The 16,156-nt window shown below is 35.6% G+C and overlaps 4 protein-coding genes across 5 annotated transcripts; 3 read left to right on the plus strand and 1 right to left on the minus strand.

The window, feature by feature from the left end:
- Nucleotides 1–376: 376 nt before the first annotated feature.
- On the plus strand, nt 377–2,997 carry LOC108323369 (protein LOW PSII ACCUMULATION 1, chloroplastic). 2 transcript variants are annotated; one of them, XM_017555803.2, is made up of 4 exons: nt 377–714; nt 1,644–2,201; nt 2,335–2,385; nt 2,637–2,997. In XM_017555803.2, the coding sequence occupies exons 1-4, from the start codon at nt 497–499 to the stop codon at nt 2,776–2,778; spliced, it is 969 nt and encodes a 322-aa protein (XP_017411292.1). In that variant the 5' UTR covers nt 377–496; the 3' UTR covers nt 2,779–2,997. The 2 variants fall into 2 exon arrangements, with proteins under 2 accessions (XP_017411292.1, XP_017411291.1); XM_017555802.2 differs by having other exon boundaries at nt 378–714; nt 1,644–2,207.
- A 790-nt stretch (nt 2,998–3,787) lies between these two features.
- LOC108323367 (photosystem I reaction center subunit IV, chloroplastic) lies at nt 3,788–5,307 on the minus strand. Its single transcript, XM_017555799.2, has 3 exons — nt 4,921–5,307; nt 4,222–4,287; nt 3,788–4,112 (listed from the first exon to the last, which is right to left on the minus strand). Exons 1-3 carry the CDS (start codon nt 5,290–5,292, stop codon nt 4,008–4,010), a joined length of 543 nt encoding a protein of 180 aa, XP_017411288.1. The 5' UTR covers nt 5,293–5,307; the 3' UTR covers nt 3,788–4,007.
- Nucleotides 5,308–5,456: 149 nt separating this feature from the next.
- LOC108323356 (uncharacterized) lies at nt 5,457–10,330 on the plus strand. Its single transcript, XM_052875616.1, has 7 exons — nt 5,457–5,863; nt 6,141–6,278; nt 7,069–7,191; nt 7,537–7,620; nt 7,857–7,959; nt 8,033–8,090; nt 8,173–10,330. The coding sequence occupies exons 1-7, from the start codon at nt 5,833–5,835 to the stop codon at nt 9,574–9,576; spliced, it is 1,941 nt and encodes a 646-aa protein (XP_052731576.1). The 5' UTR covers nt 5,457–5,832; the 3' UTR covers nt 9,577–10,330.
- Nucleotides 10,331–10,888: 558 nt separating this feature from the next.
- On the plus strand, nt 10,889–15,173 carry LOC108323355 (uncharacterized). Its single transcript, XM_017555783.2, has 4 exons — nt 10,889–11,164; nt 11,394–13,290; nt 13,948–14,059; nt 14,313–15,173. Exons 2-4 carry the CDS (start codon nt 11,476–11,478, stop codon nt 15,023–15,025), a joined length of 2,640 nt encoding a protein of 879 aa, XP_017411272.1. The 5' UTR covers nt 10,889–11,164; nt 11,394–11,475; the 3' UTR covers nt 15,026–15,173.
- The last annotated feature ends 983 nt before the right edge of the window (nt 15,174–16,156 follow it).

Consider the following 16,156-nt stretch of genomic DNA (forward strand, 5'->3'; position numbering starts at 1 on the left):
CTAAAACCAAAATCGCTTGATAGTTCAGGGACTAAAAACATATTTAACCCTATTTTAATACTAGAAAACAATTATCATAATAACCAATTAAAAATCAAACTGTCATTAAAAAATTATTATAAAAGAAATAAAATTATGATAAAAAAAATGGTGTATACAATTTTATTATATATTAGTATAAATAATAATATTTAAAACGAAATCATGTAAAGGTTAAATTTTTACAAAAAAAAATGTAAAATATAAATTAAAAATATAAACAAAATTAAAAATAAGTGCTATGTTATTCTTAAACATATTTATCTTAAAAAAGCAACTTCCTTTTTTACATTGTTGTTTTATAGTTTCCAAAATAGTAATAATTATGGGTTTGGTGTCGGGGTAAGCGTGGCAATACCAGAATCAACCAAATAAGAAGATGAGCTGGTTCAGCTGCAATGAAACTTCTCATGGCAAACTCAGTCAAATCTTTCACTACTAAATTAGGAACCGAACAATGGCTATAACGTTCGGTTCAGTGATTCCTAACTCCAACACTATGTCTCTCACTCTCACCACACAACCCTTAAACAACCTCATCACCAATCATCGTACCAATTTTGTGTTCTGTGGCCGAAGTGTTGGCTATGGACACACTCTGTCTTTTTCAGACCAAAGGGTTTCTTCTTCCTTTGCCACTCTTGTTTGTTCTGCTGCCAATAAACCAGATATTAGGTACCCTTTTTCTCTCTCTCTCACTTCTTTTATTTCAAATGGTCTATGGCTCATAAGAGAAATTGTATGAATATATTTTTTTTTTCTATATATATGGAACAAAAGAGAGAGTTTAGAAGAATAGAGAGGAACTGTGTTGCAAGATAATTGACGTGATACATAGAGATAAACAGATAAAATAATGTTTTTGCAGTTGCAAACCGTGCTATTGAGAAACAGTGGCTAGTTACATATATTTATTGTTCTGGTATGTTAAATGTAATCAGGATGTGCATACATGCATGACATGGTCATACAAAATATTTTATATACATAATTCATTTTCCTATGTATATGTGTGTGTGCCTCTCTGTCTGTGTATGGCTGAATTGATCATGGGAAGTAATGCCAAGAATAGAATTTAGTGGTTACAAATAAGTTCACAGTTTTCACCTATTCATGGTATGCTTGGAATTTTTGATACACCTCCTAATGATACTGAAGCTTGAAAAAGAAACATTAGGATCAACCAGATATAGTTTTCATTGGAATTATCTTTGCCTTATAAACACTTTTATAGATATTTCTTCTTGTTGCTTCCCGAGTAGCTCTAAGTTTTTATATGGAGTGTTTATGAGGAACATTACATAATGAAAGTGTTTATAATAGTATGCTTAGAAACTTGTTGAGAAACAAGAAATCATGTTGGAATGTCAAAGTTATATTATTAGTGTTCTAACCTCGAGTTCGTTAAGATGTATATCAATCACCGTTTCTGTCAGCAATTTTGCATGGTTATTTTGTTTTGGCAAACCACTCAAATGAATGCAGAGTTCACTCCATTTTCTTCTTTTCTTATGGTTTTTCCTCTTTATGCGATGCTTCTTTCATCAGGTTGTATTAGCCAGTGATGCTTCATCAATCAATCATTAATCATATTTGTTCTTCAGCTCTACAGCCAAGATAAGGAGCGAGGTTCTCTCACCTTTTCGGTCTGTTAGGATGTTCTTTTATATTGCTTTTGTTGCAAGTGGTTCTCTGGGGGCATTCATAGCAATCACACAACTAATTGGAGCACTGGCTAACTCATCAAGAGCAACTGAAGTCCCTGAAATTCTGAAGGGCCTTGCCATTGACATTGCTGCAGTGTCTTTATTTGCTTTCTTGTACTTCAGAGAGAACAAAGCAAAGAATGCACAGGTGGCTCGCCTCTCAAGAGAAGAAAGCTTATCAAACCTTAAGCTCCGTGTGGATGAGAAGAAGATCATTCCTATGAATTCCTTGAGAGGGATTGCTCGTCTTGTCATATGTGCTGGCCCTGCATCCTTTGTAACTGAGTCTTTTAAGCGGAGTGAACCTTTCACTGAAAGCCTTTTGGACAGAGGGGTGCTTGTTGTGCCCTTAGTAACAGATGGAAATTCACCTGCTTTTGAGTTTGAGGAGACTGGGGATCTTGCCACAAGAAGGAAAAGACTATGGCAACTGGCTCCAGTTTACATCAATGAGTGGTCTGAGTATGGCTATGAGAATGATAAAAAGCTTAACTTTCATTCCTAATAAGTTTTCAAGAATGAAAAATGAAAATGCTACTCAATTTATTTTGTCTGCTTTTTTAAAAATTGTTCCTGTATTTGTCAATAGGTGGTTAGATGAGCAAAAGAAGTTAGCTGGTGTACCTTCTGATTCTCCAGTGTAAGTTCTATCCATGTTACGGCTCACTGGTATAGATAGATGTGTGGAGATGTTTAAATTTCTAGCAAAAGATCATTGACATCTTTCCCTTTAGAAAAGCTTCACATTCATGAGGTTATAGTTTTGCAGTGAAATTGTGCAGTCATTTTATATGGTTTAGATACTCTAAGTAAAAGTTGTCTTTATTTTTTGATGGATGTGTTGGAGTGAACATTGCAGAAGAACTTAGGTATTTTTGTTTCATTGTACAGGTATCTATCCCTACGCATGGATGGTCGTGTTCGTGGTAGTGGTGTTGGTTATCCTCCTTGGAATGCTTTGGTTGCACAACTACCATCAGTGAAGGGAATGTGGACTGGTCTACTAGATGGCATGGATGGTAGAGTTCTTTAAAAGGACTAGTGTTTTTGTTTTTCTACTTTTGAGGGTTCATTTCTCATTTCCCCCTCCCCACAAAACAAAAGAGTGCACCCTCTTTTTCTTCATTTCCTTTTCCTGGTTTTGTTTCCCTATATGGACATTCTATTCAACTTTTATGATTTGATTTTTGATGTATTCTTTTAAGTTGATCTTATTATTACACGTTAAATATGATTGAGACTTTATAACTGAGTTTTGTTAGGAGGTGGTTAATTCTGAGATGACAGAATACAATGAGAAGCTGTTAGCTGTAGTATTTCGTATTACAGTCTATATATGTATCGTGATCAATATTTTAATATTTTGACAACAGCATTGCATTCCTGGAAGTCTCAAACTCTTTACAAGGTGTTTTCTGAGTTTATTTTTCATAACATATCTATGCCAAAAGGCATAAACTGGTCATTTAGGTTGAAACAACCATAAGAACACAGCACAGTCTTATTAATTGTACTTAAAAAAAACTAGCATAACTAACTATTTTTTTTATCCAGTGTTAGTTGTTAGTATTTATTGGTAGAAAGTTGATCGTACAACTTCTCTCCTCTTTTCTTTTCAAACTTATCAAATCAACTTTATATCTCTCAAGTGTTAATAATAGAGTTGAATCTACAACCTTTTTCATAACTTTACCATTAAACCAACCTTATACACTCTTCTTCCCTTTTATTTTTTCATCAAAAGCCATGGTATGCGTTCACATGTGAACTTATTTGATCTTCCCGGTAATAAATGTTTCTTTCTTCGGGGCATCACTCACCAAATATTTCATTCACTCTATTCTCTCATCTTTTCTTTCAACCCCCATGAGCTGCAAAACCTGGTGTTTTCTACTTTACATTAAGACGTGACAAAAAAAAAGTTAGAAAAATCAAATTAAGTTGGTTATAGTCAGATCAAACTCGAGCAAGTGCTTGGATAATAAGTAATTTACTTTTATTTTTAAGCCGATTTTAGTAGTTGTAATGTGGCTATAAAGCGATGGCTCCAACAAAACTAGTTGCTGATTTCAATAAAATAAGAATCTGGGAAGTGGAAGATTATGAGCAGCTGCACATAGAATGTTGTTCACAGAGAATAGAGATCAAGGGGTAGATATCAGAGAGAATATGATACAGATTCTTTTGTTTTGTGACATGATAAAACCTTAGACTAGTAACAGCGATAACAAGAGAGGCATCAAAACTACAACTAAATTGGACTCATTCAACTTCCACGATCTCATCCAAAGCATAGTTGTTTGTTGATACATTGGCATAGTTCACTTTGTTGAATCGAACCACAACAGGGTAGCGAGTCTTGGGGTCCTGCACAACAATCACAAACCAATCAAATATGAATTGGGTTTGCACAATGCATGAAATGCTACAAATTTGAGAGGAATCACAGTCTTAGAGGGAGTTTAGGAGCACTAACCTGATCAACAGCAACAACTGACCCAGTTCCTTTGTACCAATACGATTCCTTCCTAAGAATCTTCACCTGTTGATTGCAATCAAAAATTATAATTTAACCCTCTTGCTTCACAACTTGGTCAACACAAATTTCAACTTTAAAACTATTTAATTAATGACAGTCTCCAATGAATACAACTACCAAGATTCATCACTGTCCTCGTTCCTACATAGCTTCAAGATAAATGCTATAGACTCCCAACAGAAAATTTATTGAAAATTATAGAATTCTGAAGATCTCATTTCTTATGCTCAAGAATACGGTGCTACCATGTTCCTCCAGAATTCCCCTTCTCACCATATATATTTGTAACAAGGGCATCGATACACTTAGGGTCAGGGATGCAATACAGAAGCTTACAATTGAACCAGATAACACATATCAGTTTATAGTTTGAAAAAATCCAAATTCATAAATCTTTGCTAGCAAGAAAGAAAATGAAATACGATGTCGACAAGTTTATAGATATTGGCGAAAATACGAAACATTTTCTGGAACAAACTCAATAACTTTATCTGCCTTTTAGTGTTATCAATCCAATTCTAGAGGGATGGTAGGGTATATTCACAAAAATCAAGAATTAAGGGTGATGTTCAAAGGTTGAAAGTGAATATGAGCAATTGCATAACTAAAAAAAGTTGAATTATGGGGGTAACTGACCTTAGCACCTCTCTTGGGGCCAATAGGTGGTGGCTTTGGCTTTGCTTCGGCTTCAGGTGGGGGAGTGGCGGTGGCAGGTGCGGGTGCAGCCTCGTCTGAAGCCCTTACAACAAGCCTAGAACCATTGTTCTTTGAGAGAAACATGACCCTTGAAGGGGATGAGTTTGTGGTGGCAGCTGCAACATTAAGAGACAACACAAACCCAGATGCTGCTGATGCCATGTTCTTGTGTGTGTTGTGTGACGTAGGTTGTCTCTCTAGTTTTGGTGATCTGAAGCGTTGCAAAAGGACAAGAGCAACAGAGCACTGAGAGGCTTTGAATGAAGATGAATGTTTAGTTTGGCGAATTATCTGATCCCCAGAAATGTGCATCAATCGTGTTCACCACTGGGGTGGTGCCACTTGTGAACCATATCCCATTCCATTGGATAATGTTATTACAACTCATCCAAAACAAAACATAGTCAGACTCACTCAAGAGTATATAAAATAAACACTACATATGATTTATTCTTCTCAAATATAGCATCTTTCTCTTAAGAAAAAAAATGCACACAATTCCTATGTTTTCATTAGTATGTAATCATAACTGGGGAGGTGACTATAATTAAAAGAAATTATCCAATACTATTATAAATACGTCCTGATAATAAATTAAAGTGAAATCAAACCACAATTTATTCCCTGGTGCTGAATTTGGAAAATTATTTCTCCAGGTAAAACAAGGAAATGCTTTTGTTTAAATATAATACGTAATATTAATACGTATGAAAAGAATGTTACACGCGTGCGGAACTGTGAATCACGTGCCGTTTGGCGCCAACTCTAGTTTCTCGTTCCGTGTTTCTTCTTTTAACTAGCGATTGTGTTGCAGAGCGTGCGATTGGTTCTGTGTAGTTTGCGAGCACTGCAATGAATAAAAGGAAAATTTCTCAAACTAAAGGTTTCTTTCTTCTTCCTTTTCACATTTTCGAATTTTCGTTATTAATTTTCTAATAACCTTTACGATTGCAATCAATACCTAACGATTTGTTCGCTACGAACGATGCGTTTTGCTCCACATTTTCATGGTTCTGTGTTCTACAAAAGTCTGCGATATTGGAGTTTACTATTTCATCTTAGCTTGCACATTGATATAATAGTAGTTAGAATTAAATAACTTCGTTTTATTTTATTTGATTTACTTTTGCGCTTAACAAGGATTTGGAATTCAAGTGCAGGAACAGATCCAAAAACTTCTGAGTTTGCTTTCTTTAAGAAATTGAAGAAGGATGCAAGCGATGGATTTCATTTACGTCCACTGCAAAAGGAATCTCGTCAATCATCTAAGAAGTCAGAATCCACAGACTATTCCAGAGGTTGGCTGGATTTCAAAGATAATAAATTTGCCTTATGTTCATTTTAGTTTAGACAGATTCTTAGGAATATGAGTTAACTTTAATATGTTTGTGAGAATATGTGGAGTAATCAGAAATCGTTTTCAATGAGTTTAGATGAACTTCTTGTAAAATTCAATAAATTTATTTTACATGACTTTAGGTAGCAGTGTAAAATACGTATAAAAGACCGTGGAGGTATTGTTTATTCAAAGAATTTTCAGGAAAAAAAATTACAAAAGAGGATTTTGTCATTGTTATAACTTTGGCAGATATGGTATTTGCGGTCGGTTATGATGAAAATGTTTAATGGTTTTACGTAGAATTAATGTGAAAGGTTTATCACGTCCGTAAAGGTGGAAAAGTTTTATTCCTTCTTATTTATAAATAAGAATTATTAAGAATTTTTTTCTCAAAAAGTACTTATAAAAGATGAGAACTTTTTATTCCCCTATTGAAGACTGAGACATTATACATGTGCATCTTCTGTCACAATAGAATAGTCATCGCGTTTATTTAAGATTCAAAGTATATTTTGGTTCTTATTTGATATACTAAATTTTAGTTTAATCTCTCTAAAATTGAGATTTAGGTCTTAGGTTCCTGTAGTGCTTTCGATCCCTGTCATTGTTATTGATCTGTTAAACAGTTATGCTTCACTAAACAGTGACAAGGCACATCAACTAAAACTCAAATTTTAGAGGAACTATAACCAAAACTTCAATATTCTACAGAGATTAAAAGTGTAATTAAATATTTTATGTATATGCAGAGAAGATGGGTGATGTCAGGATCGGAAGTAATTGCGACAATTCTTCAAGGATCATTGAGCACGTATCAACTGTAAGGGCAGACTCATGTTTCTCACCTTCTGTAAAAGCTTGGAATAAATCAGGTGCGTATTAGAGAAAAATTCCACGTCATTCTAGAGATACTGATATGTAGGATCATGGTGTTCACAATCAGGATAATTAGGAAAGGAGATACTTGCCATTTGTAAAGAAATGTTCCTCGTTCTGGAAAACTTTGCTTATTTCTTCTCATTGTATCAATATCTACTCCTCTGCACTCTTATTTGCTTTTTAAGTTAGTATCATGTGGCATTTATATTTTCTCTAATTGGCGATTATGTACTCCAAAATGTTGGGAAATGCCTTTTTCTCCCGCAATAATTTCATTTTTTAATTCCCTACTAAACAACAATCCGTATCCCAAGATCTTTTAACCGATGGTAACGCAGGCTTGTACTGCATCAGCTACACGCCAAAGGGCTCCCAGGATTATAGTGACAAATTCAAATCCCAGCGAATATTTTCACATGAAGGTTCGATTTTCTTCATTTGGATTGCTTGGTTGCAAGGTATTTGCGGGGTAAAATAATGCATAGGACAGTCTGAACATTTATTCGGTGCCACTGATTTGTAAATTACCCTTCGGATGGTCAAATTTATTACTGTAAAAAAATGTATGTAGTTTAACTGAAGACGCGCAATTTACTTCTCATATTTCAGAATGTACTGACACAGCTTTTGTAAAACAATTACTGTGTTAATACTTCAGATCAGCATGCGCATGGAGAAGTTTTTGCTAGAAAGAGACAAAAATTACGACTAAGTGCTGCAGATGCCTTGTTTACAGACCTAGAGAAGCTCTGTTCAAAAGGGTTAGGCACAGATTCGATATTGATATTAACTGTCCTCTTTCCCTTAATCATGAATATAATAGGAATTTTTCAGGCATGATATTATTTCCATGCTCCTTAGTCGGCTGTTCCCTACGAGCACTGAAGAAAATGTATGGAATTTTAGCCATTTCTCATTCTATAAATCCATCCAGTGACCTGCATTCCCTTATCAAGAATGATTTTCTGTGCCAGAAATATGAGGATACACATCCAGGAAAAGAAGCGAATGGTGCAAGATATGATTTACCTGATTCTCGAAAGTCAGATGATCAATTTAAGGAGCAATATCGGATACCTAAAACGAAGCTTCTTGGACTTGAATCAAGCCCAAACTTGAGAGATCTTGTGTTGTCTCCTTCCTATCTCAGACTAGATGGGAGATTTAATCTGCACTCGAAGTTTCCAACCTATGATTCAAACAATTTTCCGCCTCGAATAACGGAACCTGACTGCAAACAAAGTGCAACTCAAAGTTTCGGTGTCGCAACCAAGGGCGATGTAATTCCTGAACCTTTGCTTAACGAAGCAGCAAATGCTACCAGACATGGTTTGCATGATTCTCGGGAGTTAGATGTTCAATTTGCAGAACACCATCAAATACCTAAGAGGAAGCCTCTTGAACTTGAATCAAGTTCATCCTTCAATGATCATTTTCTGTCTCCTGTTTTTCTGCGATCATTTGAGATGATTAACCCTCATGCCGACTTTCAACCTTATCCACTCAACTTTCAACCTCTGCTCAGTATGACAGAAGCTAGAAGCAATTTTGGTGGAACTCCAAGTTTCATTGACAAGAGTGATGTAACCCGAGGGTTTCTGAGTAATAACCAAGATCGTGAAATCTTTACATCCAATCATTTCAAAGAGCTGGGGATACCAGAGAAAGAATCGATTCCTCTTATGGAAAAAGATTTTGACTACACTGCAAATGCGACAAATTTTCCTATCACTTACATGCATACAAAGCCAAATATGCCCCCTGAATTATCAATTTTAGGCCAACCTGAAGAGCAGACATTACATAATACATTAGATAGATACCACTTTAGTCCCTCATTCTCGCTACTGGACAAATCACAGAACTTCAGTTCAATATTGGATTCTGGTTTCTTAAGATATCAAGAAGTCAAGTTTGGAAGATATGTCTATGAAGACATGGACACAAATTTTAACCATACAGCATTGTCTCTGTCACACAGTAAGCACTACTTTAATGTTCAGGAAAATTGGAAGAATGACACGTCATGTGATCAAGACATGTTCTTTTCACCATACAAACATTGGGTCGGAAGGACAGTTTCTAGTGCCTACCATCATCATCCTAATCTGGAAACCTGGCTTCCATCTTCACTAGATGAATGTCAGAGGAGCTTATCTCTAACTAGTTCCCATTTAAATTGCCAAAGTTCAAGTTCAAGAACTTTACAATTGTCACAAAGGGAAAGTGTGCCTTCTCTTTTTCAAATTAATGATAATGACGAGCCAGAAATGGATGGTGAAAATCACGAGGAAGTGCTTTATCATTTTAGGAAAAGCTTGATTGAAATATATAACTCTTCTTTTCTCCATATGTCCATGCCCATTTCCTTTGGATGATAGTGACTATGCCAATGAGCAAGAGCAAACGCAGAAGCTGCTCCATTAGAGTCTAACACCCCAGAATGTTTGATCAAACGTTACCCTGCACATGTTTCTGGTTAATTTCGGACTGTTACGCCATGTGTTTACAAAAAGACACGTCTATCAAACTTCACCTTTTGGTGGAAATTAGTGTTGTTACTTTGCTGGATCTTTGATAATTCGGAGCATTAAACGAACCTTGTCTATACTTTTAATTGTACAAATATCTAAAGTGACTGTAAAATTGTGACGTATCCAAAGAACTTTCCCGTGATTCACCAGGAAAAGCAGTACGATTTTTTGGCATTTATCATGTCTGTAATGCTAAACATCAAGAATTTAATTTCACGAATGTTAAAATTATTAAAAGAGTGTAACAAATTTTTGCAGCTAACATTTATAACCGACTTACTTGCCTTTGTCAAAAAGATTACGAGTTACTCTCGTAACCATTTTTACAATCCTCACGTTAAGCAAACCACAAACTTGAATGCAAAATTATCTCTAGCTTCTTTCTCTTGTATTCTTTGGAGTGGTCTTCATGCCACTCCAGATTTCAATTTGGTTACGCTCTTCTTCTCTATGTATGGTATTGATGAAGGCCTACATCAAAGTCTCCGAACCACACGCCCCACGGCACCGTGTGAGAGTATGGGCACATGAAAAAGGTAGTAAATACTGTTCTCGTTTGCTTTTCTAATTTTCCATAAAGTCCACATCATAAGTGAGATTTATATTATGTTTTGTTTTGTTTGCTTTTCTAATAAAAGGGTCATTTTCAGTCGCATGTGCAACTTGTACGTCACTCATAAATAGAAAACGATATCTGACCGGTTCAGTATTCTTTTTTTTTTACCCAAGATTAAAGTCACCCTATGATACAAATGTTTTGTTTTCACTCCCCTATAAATTCCTGAGTTTTGTGTACCCTCTGTCGCATTAAAGGTGAGATCAAATAAATCATTTTAATGAAGTCAAACTAACAGAATGTGGAAAATTTTGTGGCCTCAACAGATATGGCTTTTTCTCCCGTTCTATTGTTTGTTTGCCTGCCCTGTTATTTTAATCCTTTAAAGCAACGCCCTTTAAGATGATCTTCTTTGCGTCTGATACATCTATTTGATAATCACTCATTTTCAAAAATATAAAGATAACATCTCAGTGGTTTCCCTGCTATTGGGTCAAGTACCTGACCTTGTAAAGTTGATTCATAAATTAAATATTTTTTTCAAGTGATTTTTATTCTATACCTCAATTGATGACACATTTAATATTTATGTTATCTTTCCTTACAAACTTTAACAGGTCAAGATTTGGAAATATCAACGATTTTTATTACGTTGGGATTTCTTAGTTATTTGCCCATATAGATGTAACTACTTGCCTGTTTTGTTAGAGTGGTTAATTTTGTCCCAAACTTGCTCATTTGATCTTGTCATTTAATTTCATTGCAAACAAGTAAAGAAATTATTTGCAATCAATAGTAGTTTGATGAGAGCGTTTTGCAAAGGGAGTGAATGGAGGATATAGGATAGAACAAAGCAAAGGACAGACAGAGTAAGAGGTAGGAACATCAAACCTACATCTCCGCACCTTGCCCATCATTTTTTCTTCTTTGATATACACTTATATCTCCCTTTCCTGGTGATCTATAGGGAAATTTCTGTAAATTGTCAATAGTTTTTGTTTCTTTCCAAGTTGTGTGGAAAGGTTGCACTTAAGATTTCTGTAATTGAAGTGTTCTCTGCTATTATATTATTCCCATGCATTCTGGCTGGCTATTTGTCTTGCAGCTTCGTCTCTTTCAACAAGTCAATCAGATGGTCGTGATGGGATAGAGGATAAGTCACAAAAGTAAATGGAGCACCCATTAAAATGCAGATGCTCATAGACAAAGAAATGTCCAAACAGAAAGACTCCAAGCACTACCTACCAAATGTTGTAGCAAAACTAATGGGGCTTGAAACCCTTCCAAGTGGAGAGCCTAATTTATCTATGGGAAGAAGCTACAGAAGTGCTTATCCTCAACAAATGCATAGTCCTGTAGGCTTCCCATTCAGGCATTGGCAGCAGGAAGATAGGTTTATGGAGAGGGAAATACTTCATGAAGTTCACCCAAGCACAGAACAGGTTGCTTACAAAGAAATGTATGAAATATGGCAGCAATCTCAGAGAGCAAGGCATGCAAGTGGCAAGGTACCTGATAGAGGAAGATGGAGTGAAGATGTTGATGGGAAAAGAATGGCTCTCATTCGTCAGAAATTCATAGAAGCAAAACATCTGTCAACCGATGAGAGAATGCGTCAATCTAAACAATTTAAAGATGCCTTGGAAGTTCTAAGCTCCAACAGTGATCTCTTAATGAGGTTATTGGATTCTCAAAATGTTTATGAATTTTACTCAAGTCGACGTACTGATACAAAGCGCATTACTCTTATTAAACCTTCCAAGATGGACGACAATGACAAACCAGCCAGAAAGGAGAAAAGGAACAATAGACTAATTAAGAAATCACCAAATGTTGATCAAGCAGCTGGGTGGGAGAACAAGAATTCTGGAAACTCTCCAGATAGTCAGAAAGTTGATGAATCTCCAGTTCGAACCACTCGAATTGTGTTGCTGAAACCTAGCCCTGGGAGGACACCTGAGCAAAAGGATGCGATTTCTCCAACAACAACATCACCACCAAATCTGAGAAGTGGTAATTGCCATCAGGGACCTGAATATGACGATGCAATAGAATCCATTAGAGTGGCAAAAGAGATCACACAGCAAATGCATAAGGATCTGTGGAGCTATCAAAAGGATAAAACTCCACATTATTCTTCAGTTATTTCCAATGGCTATTCTGATGATGAGAGTTCGTTCAACAAATCATATCACGAGTATGCATCAGCAAATTTCAGTGATTTGGAAGCTATGTCAATGTCATCGCTGCCAAGGCTTTCATGGGATTACAATTACATCAATGGCTGTAGCAGTCCTTATTCTACAATGTCCTTGGGTCGCGTGCCTTGCTCCCCTGAGTCATCAGTGTGCAGAGAGGCGAAGAAAAGGCTTTCTGAAAGATGGACTATGATGACATCAGATAATAAGGGTCCTCAAGAACAAACGACAGTGAGAAGAAACTCTACCTTGGGTGAGATGCTTTCTCTTACCCACACGAAGAAATCTGCAACATCTGTGGTTGAGAGTATTCAAGAGGACCAAGAACCCGGAAAATCTGTTTCTTGCAGTCATTCTTTCAATGCAGAAATAAGCAATCAGGGCTCTCCTAAAAATCTTCCCAGGTCAAATTCTGTGTCTGCATCCTCTACTGTCAATGGAACTGATCTCACAGTTCAAGTTGCTGCTCCAAAAACTGGCAAATCACAAGCCTCCAGGGCACAGACAAAGTCAAAGAGGAGATCAACGTTTAAAGAAAAAGTAGCCAGTCTCTTGTTCTCAAAGAGTAAGAAATCAACCAAGGAAAAGCCAAGTTCTCCTCAATCTAAAGATGCATCCCAACCCGCTCCTATCGTCACTGAAGCATTAGTTCTTCCACCTGAAGTCCTTAGGGATGATGAGTCTCAAATCATCAATGTGGATAGTTTTGAAGAGTTTTCTCTTGTAGCTCTATGTGAATCATCAGAGAAAACTTCCACAAATTCAGTTGCTAACAGACAAGAAGAAGACATGATTACACTAGAGGTAATGGCTGCTATTATTCTGCTAATATCGTCATTTTTTGTTTCATAATGCAAATTTTATTTTGTCGATGGATAATTTGGATATGTCAGGAATTTTCTGGGATAACATAGTGCATTGAAAAGTAAAGACTACAGAAAGGAATGTACACCGAATAAACGGAATTAACATTCATATCTGTTTGTGAAGTTTGAGTGCTAATTGTTGTTTTAACCTTTATTTATTACGGCCTTGGGGGATAACACCAAAAAAGCAGTCCTTAATTATAATATAGAGTACCCCTTTTATGATCCACAGGAATTTTTGTGCCTTGTCTTCCCAACTAATGAAATTATTAATTCCTTTAAAATTCTCAACGCATGATGAGGGAATTGAATAAGTATGGTCGCAAGTTCTGTGCACGTAAAACTAATTTTCCTCTTAAATGGTTGGTATTCATATGCGTTGGAATGATGAAATAAATGAAATGGAAAACCGAAATTATTGTTATTAAAATGTTTGGGTACTTGTGGATAATCAGTGGAAATAACTTTTCTTAGTAAGCCTAGACCACAACATCTCATGTCGATGAGATTATAGCATACGATAAATTGAATGCACATATCCTAGTGCCACACTGTATATAAACATATGAAATCCTTTATTTGTTTGTTTTCACAGCCTGGATTGGCAGTGGCAGGGTCCATGATGCTAGAGATTAATTCGAGCGAAAGCCCAGATCAGCCTAGTCCATTCTCAGTGTTACAACCTCCATTTGAAGATGATCAACTAGGTAATAATGTTTAAGCCTTTCTTCTTTCTTTATTAACTCTAGTTCTTATTTCATATGAATAAATATATGAACCTTATCTTAATTATTGTTAATTGTTTTGCCATCACCTGAACCTGAAGATTAGCTTTTAAAAACACTTCCATTTAAATAAGGATTCAGATTTATAATGTAAGAGTGGATATAAACCATGTCTTAAATATTAAATTTCTATACTTTTATTATTATCTGAGTGTCACTTGTTGTGCATGTATAGGATCACAGGTGGAACTGAAGTCCAATTTAATTGACAAATCACCACCTATAGAATCAATAGCTAGGACCCTATCATGGGATGATTCTTCTGCAGAAGTGGCAAGCCCCCATCTATTAAAACCCTTAACGGTTCCTTCCTTGGACTCCAAGATAGAGGAAAAAGAGTGGCTTCTCTTGGTCCACAACCTACTATCAGCAGCTGGACTTGATGACCAGCAGCAATATGACTCGTTTTACACCAGATGGTATTCCCTTGAAAGCCCATTGGACCCGTCATTGAGGGACACATTACTCAATGAGAAGGAGCCTCAGCCAATGCACGAGGGCAGAAGAAGGAAGATGAGATCAAATCATAAACTTGTTTTTGATTATATCAATGCTGCACTATTGGAACTTGTTGGTTATGGGTCAGAAAAGTTCTTAAAGGGCAGTGGGAACCACTGCAGGGTCCTAATCCAAGAGAGTGCACCGGAATCTACCTTGTTGGTGGACCACATTGTGGCCAAAATAAAGGAATTAATGGCAAGTGGGGTGAGGTGTGAGTGGGACAGCAACAGCCTGGTGGTAGAAAATGTTGTCAGAAAAGAGATTGTGCAGATAGGGTGGGTGGACCTTATGAAATTGGAGATAGACGTTTTGGGAAAGGAGATAGAGGGGGACTTGATTCAAGAGCTTGTGGAGAATGCAGTGGTTGATTTTACAGGCAGAGCCTGAGTCCCTCTTGAGCCTTTCTGCTTTTAATTTTCAAATTAAATAAGTATTATTGTAAGTTTATTATCATTGCATTCGATCATCCACACTGCCCTACTTACCCAATTTATTAAATTCTATGGTACCAATAAAGTTGTAGTTATTTGAGATTGATGACTTGGAACTTAATTACCTGAACAAAGCATGTAAAGAACTACACTAGTTACAAAGAACATGAATATATATATATATATATATATATATATATATATATATATATATATATATATATATATATATATATATATATATATATATATATATATATATATATATGTTCATGCTAAATCTAAAATGAGACTTAGGCCAGAAACATTTAATGTGTATATCTCTTTTAGTGATCGTATAGAGGGTTTTTTATAACAAAAGAGATAGTTATAACTTAGAAAATTTTCCTACTTTGGACAAGATCATCGTTACCTTTTAAAATTTTCATCTTCCGAAAAGATGTGATCAACTAGGTTTATTTGCTTGCGTAAATCATGGAAAGATTCTTACAATACACATGACGCAAAAGAGATGAGAGGTATTGTACTATAAGTGTCAATCGATATATACGGATCAAAATGATAAGTATTGTACTATATGTGTCAATCGATATATACTGATCGAAAAGACATTATCGATCGACCAAGGTTTAAGAAGACGGATCGGTTATGATCAGAATCAGTTATTCTAAACAGATCATTGTTCAGATTTAAACAAAAATTTGACTATGATTAGAATGATCCTAATCAGAAATTCTTGAAGAAACTATAAATATAGGTTAAAGATATAATTGTAAATATTTTTAGGACATATTTATTAAAACATTAATAATTTATATAATCAAATACAAACTGATTTAAGTATCAAAATATTTTTTTTAGTAAATATACTCAATCATTTAAAGAACATGAAAATGACAACTGAAAAATAACCAACCGAAAAATTGTTTGAAATAGACATTCGGTATCCGAAACAAATTCCAATATTTGCAATCTGATGATGCTGAAGCCTTAAAGTAGAACAAGGAAAAAAGACCCATTTTTTTCCAATGGATAAAAGGTTGAGAATATTTCCCAATTACCATTCGACGAGAAATTTCTAACCAAA

The sequence above is a fragment of the Vigna angularis genome, chromosome 3, assembly GCF_016808095.1.
Source record: "Vigna angularis cultivar LongXiaoDou No.4 chromosome 3, ASM1680809v1, whole genome shotgun sequence".
Taxonomy (NCBI): Eukaryota; Viridiplantae; Streptophyta; class Magnoliopsida; order Fabales; family Fabaceae; genus Vigna; species Vigna angularis.

Bases quoted from the DNA above. Each gene is read 5' to 3' on its own strand.
- LOC108323369 (XM_017555802.2), top strand. From the start codon at position 497: ATGGCTATAACGTTCGGTTCAGTGATTCCTAACTCCAACACTATGTCT. The intron at 2,208-2,334 runs GTATGGCTATGA...ATTTGTCAATAG, and splicing joins TACATCAATGAGTGGTCTGA to GTGGTTAGATGAGCAAAAGA. The intron at 2,386-2,636 runs GTAAGTTCTATC...TTCATTGTACAG, and splicing joins GTACCTTCTGATTCTCCAGT to GTATCTATCCCTACGCATGG.
- LOC108323367 (XM_017555799.2), bottom strand. From the start codon at position 5,292: ATGCACATTTCTGGGGATCAGATAATTCGCCAAACTAAACATTCATCT. The intron at 4,288-4,920 runs GTCAGTTACCCC...TGCAATCAACAG, and splicing joins GCCCCAAGAGAGGTGCTAAG to GTGAAGATTCTTAGGAAGGA. The intron at 4,113-4,221 runs GTTAGTGCTCCT...ATTGTTGTGCAG, and splicing joins CAGTTGTTGCTGTTGATCAG to GACCCCAAGACTCGCTACCC.
- LOC108323355 (XM_017555783.2), top strand. From the start codon at position 11,476: ATGCAGATGCTCATAGACAAAGAAATGTCCAAACAGAAAGACTCCAAG. The intron at 13,291-13,947 runs GTAATGGCTGCT...TTGTTTTCACAG, and splicing joins AAGACATGATTACACTAGAG to CCTGGATTGGCAGTGGCAGG. The intron at 14,060-14,312 runs GTAATAATGTTT...GTGCATGTATAG, and splicing joins ATTTGAAGATGATCAACTAG to GATCACAGGTGGAACTGAAG.
- LOC108323356 (XM_052875616.1), top strand. From the start codon at position 5,833: ATGAATAAAAGGAAAATTTCTCAAACTAAAG. The intron at 7,621-7,856 runs GTTCGATTTTCT...TTAATACTTCAG, and splicing joins GCGAATATTTTCACATGAAG to ATCAGCATGCGCATGGAGAA. The intron at 7,960-8,032 runs GTTAGGCACAGA...GGAATTTTTCAG, and splicing joins GAGAAGCTCTGTTCAAAAGG to GCATGATATTATTTCCATGC.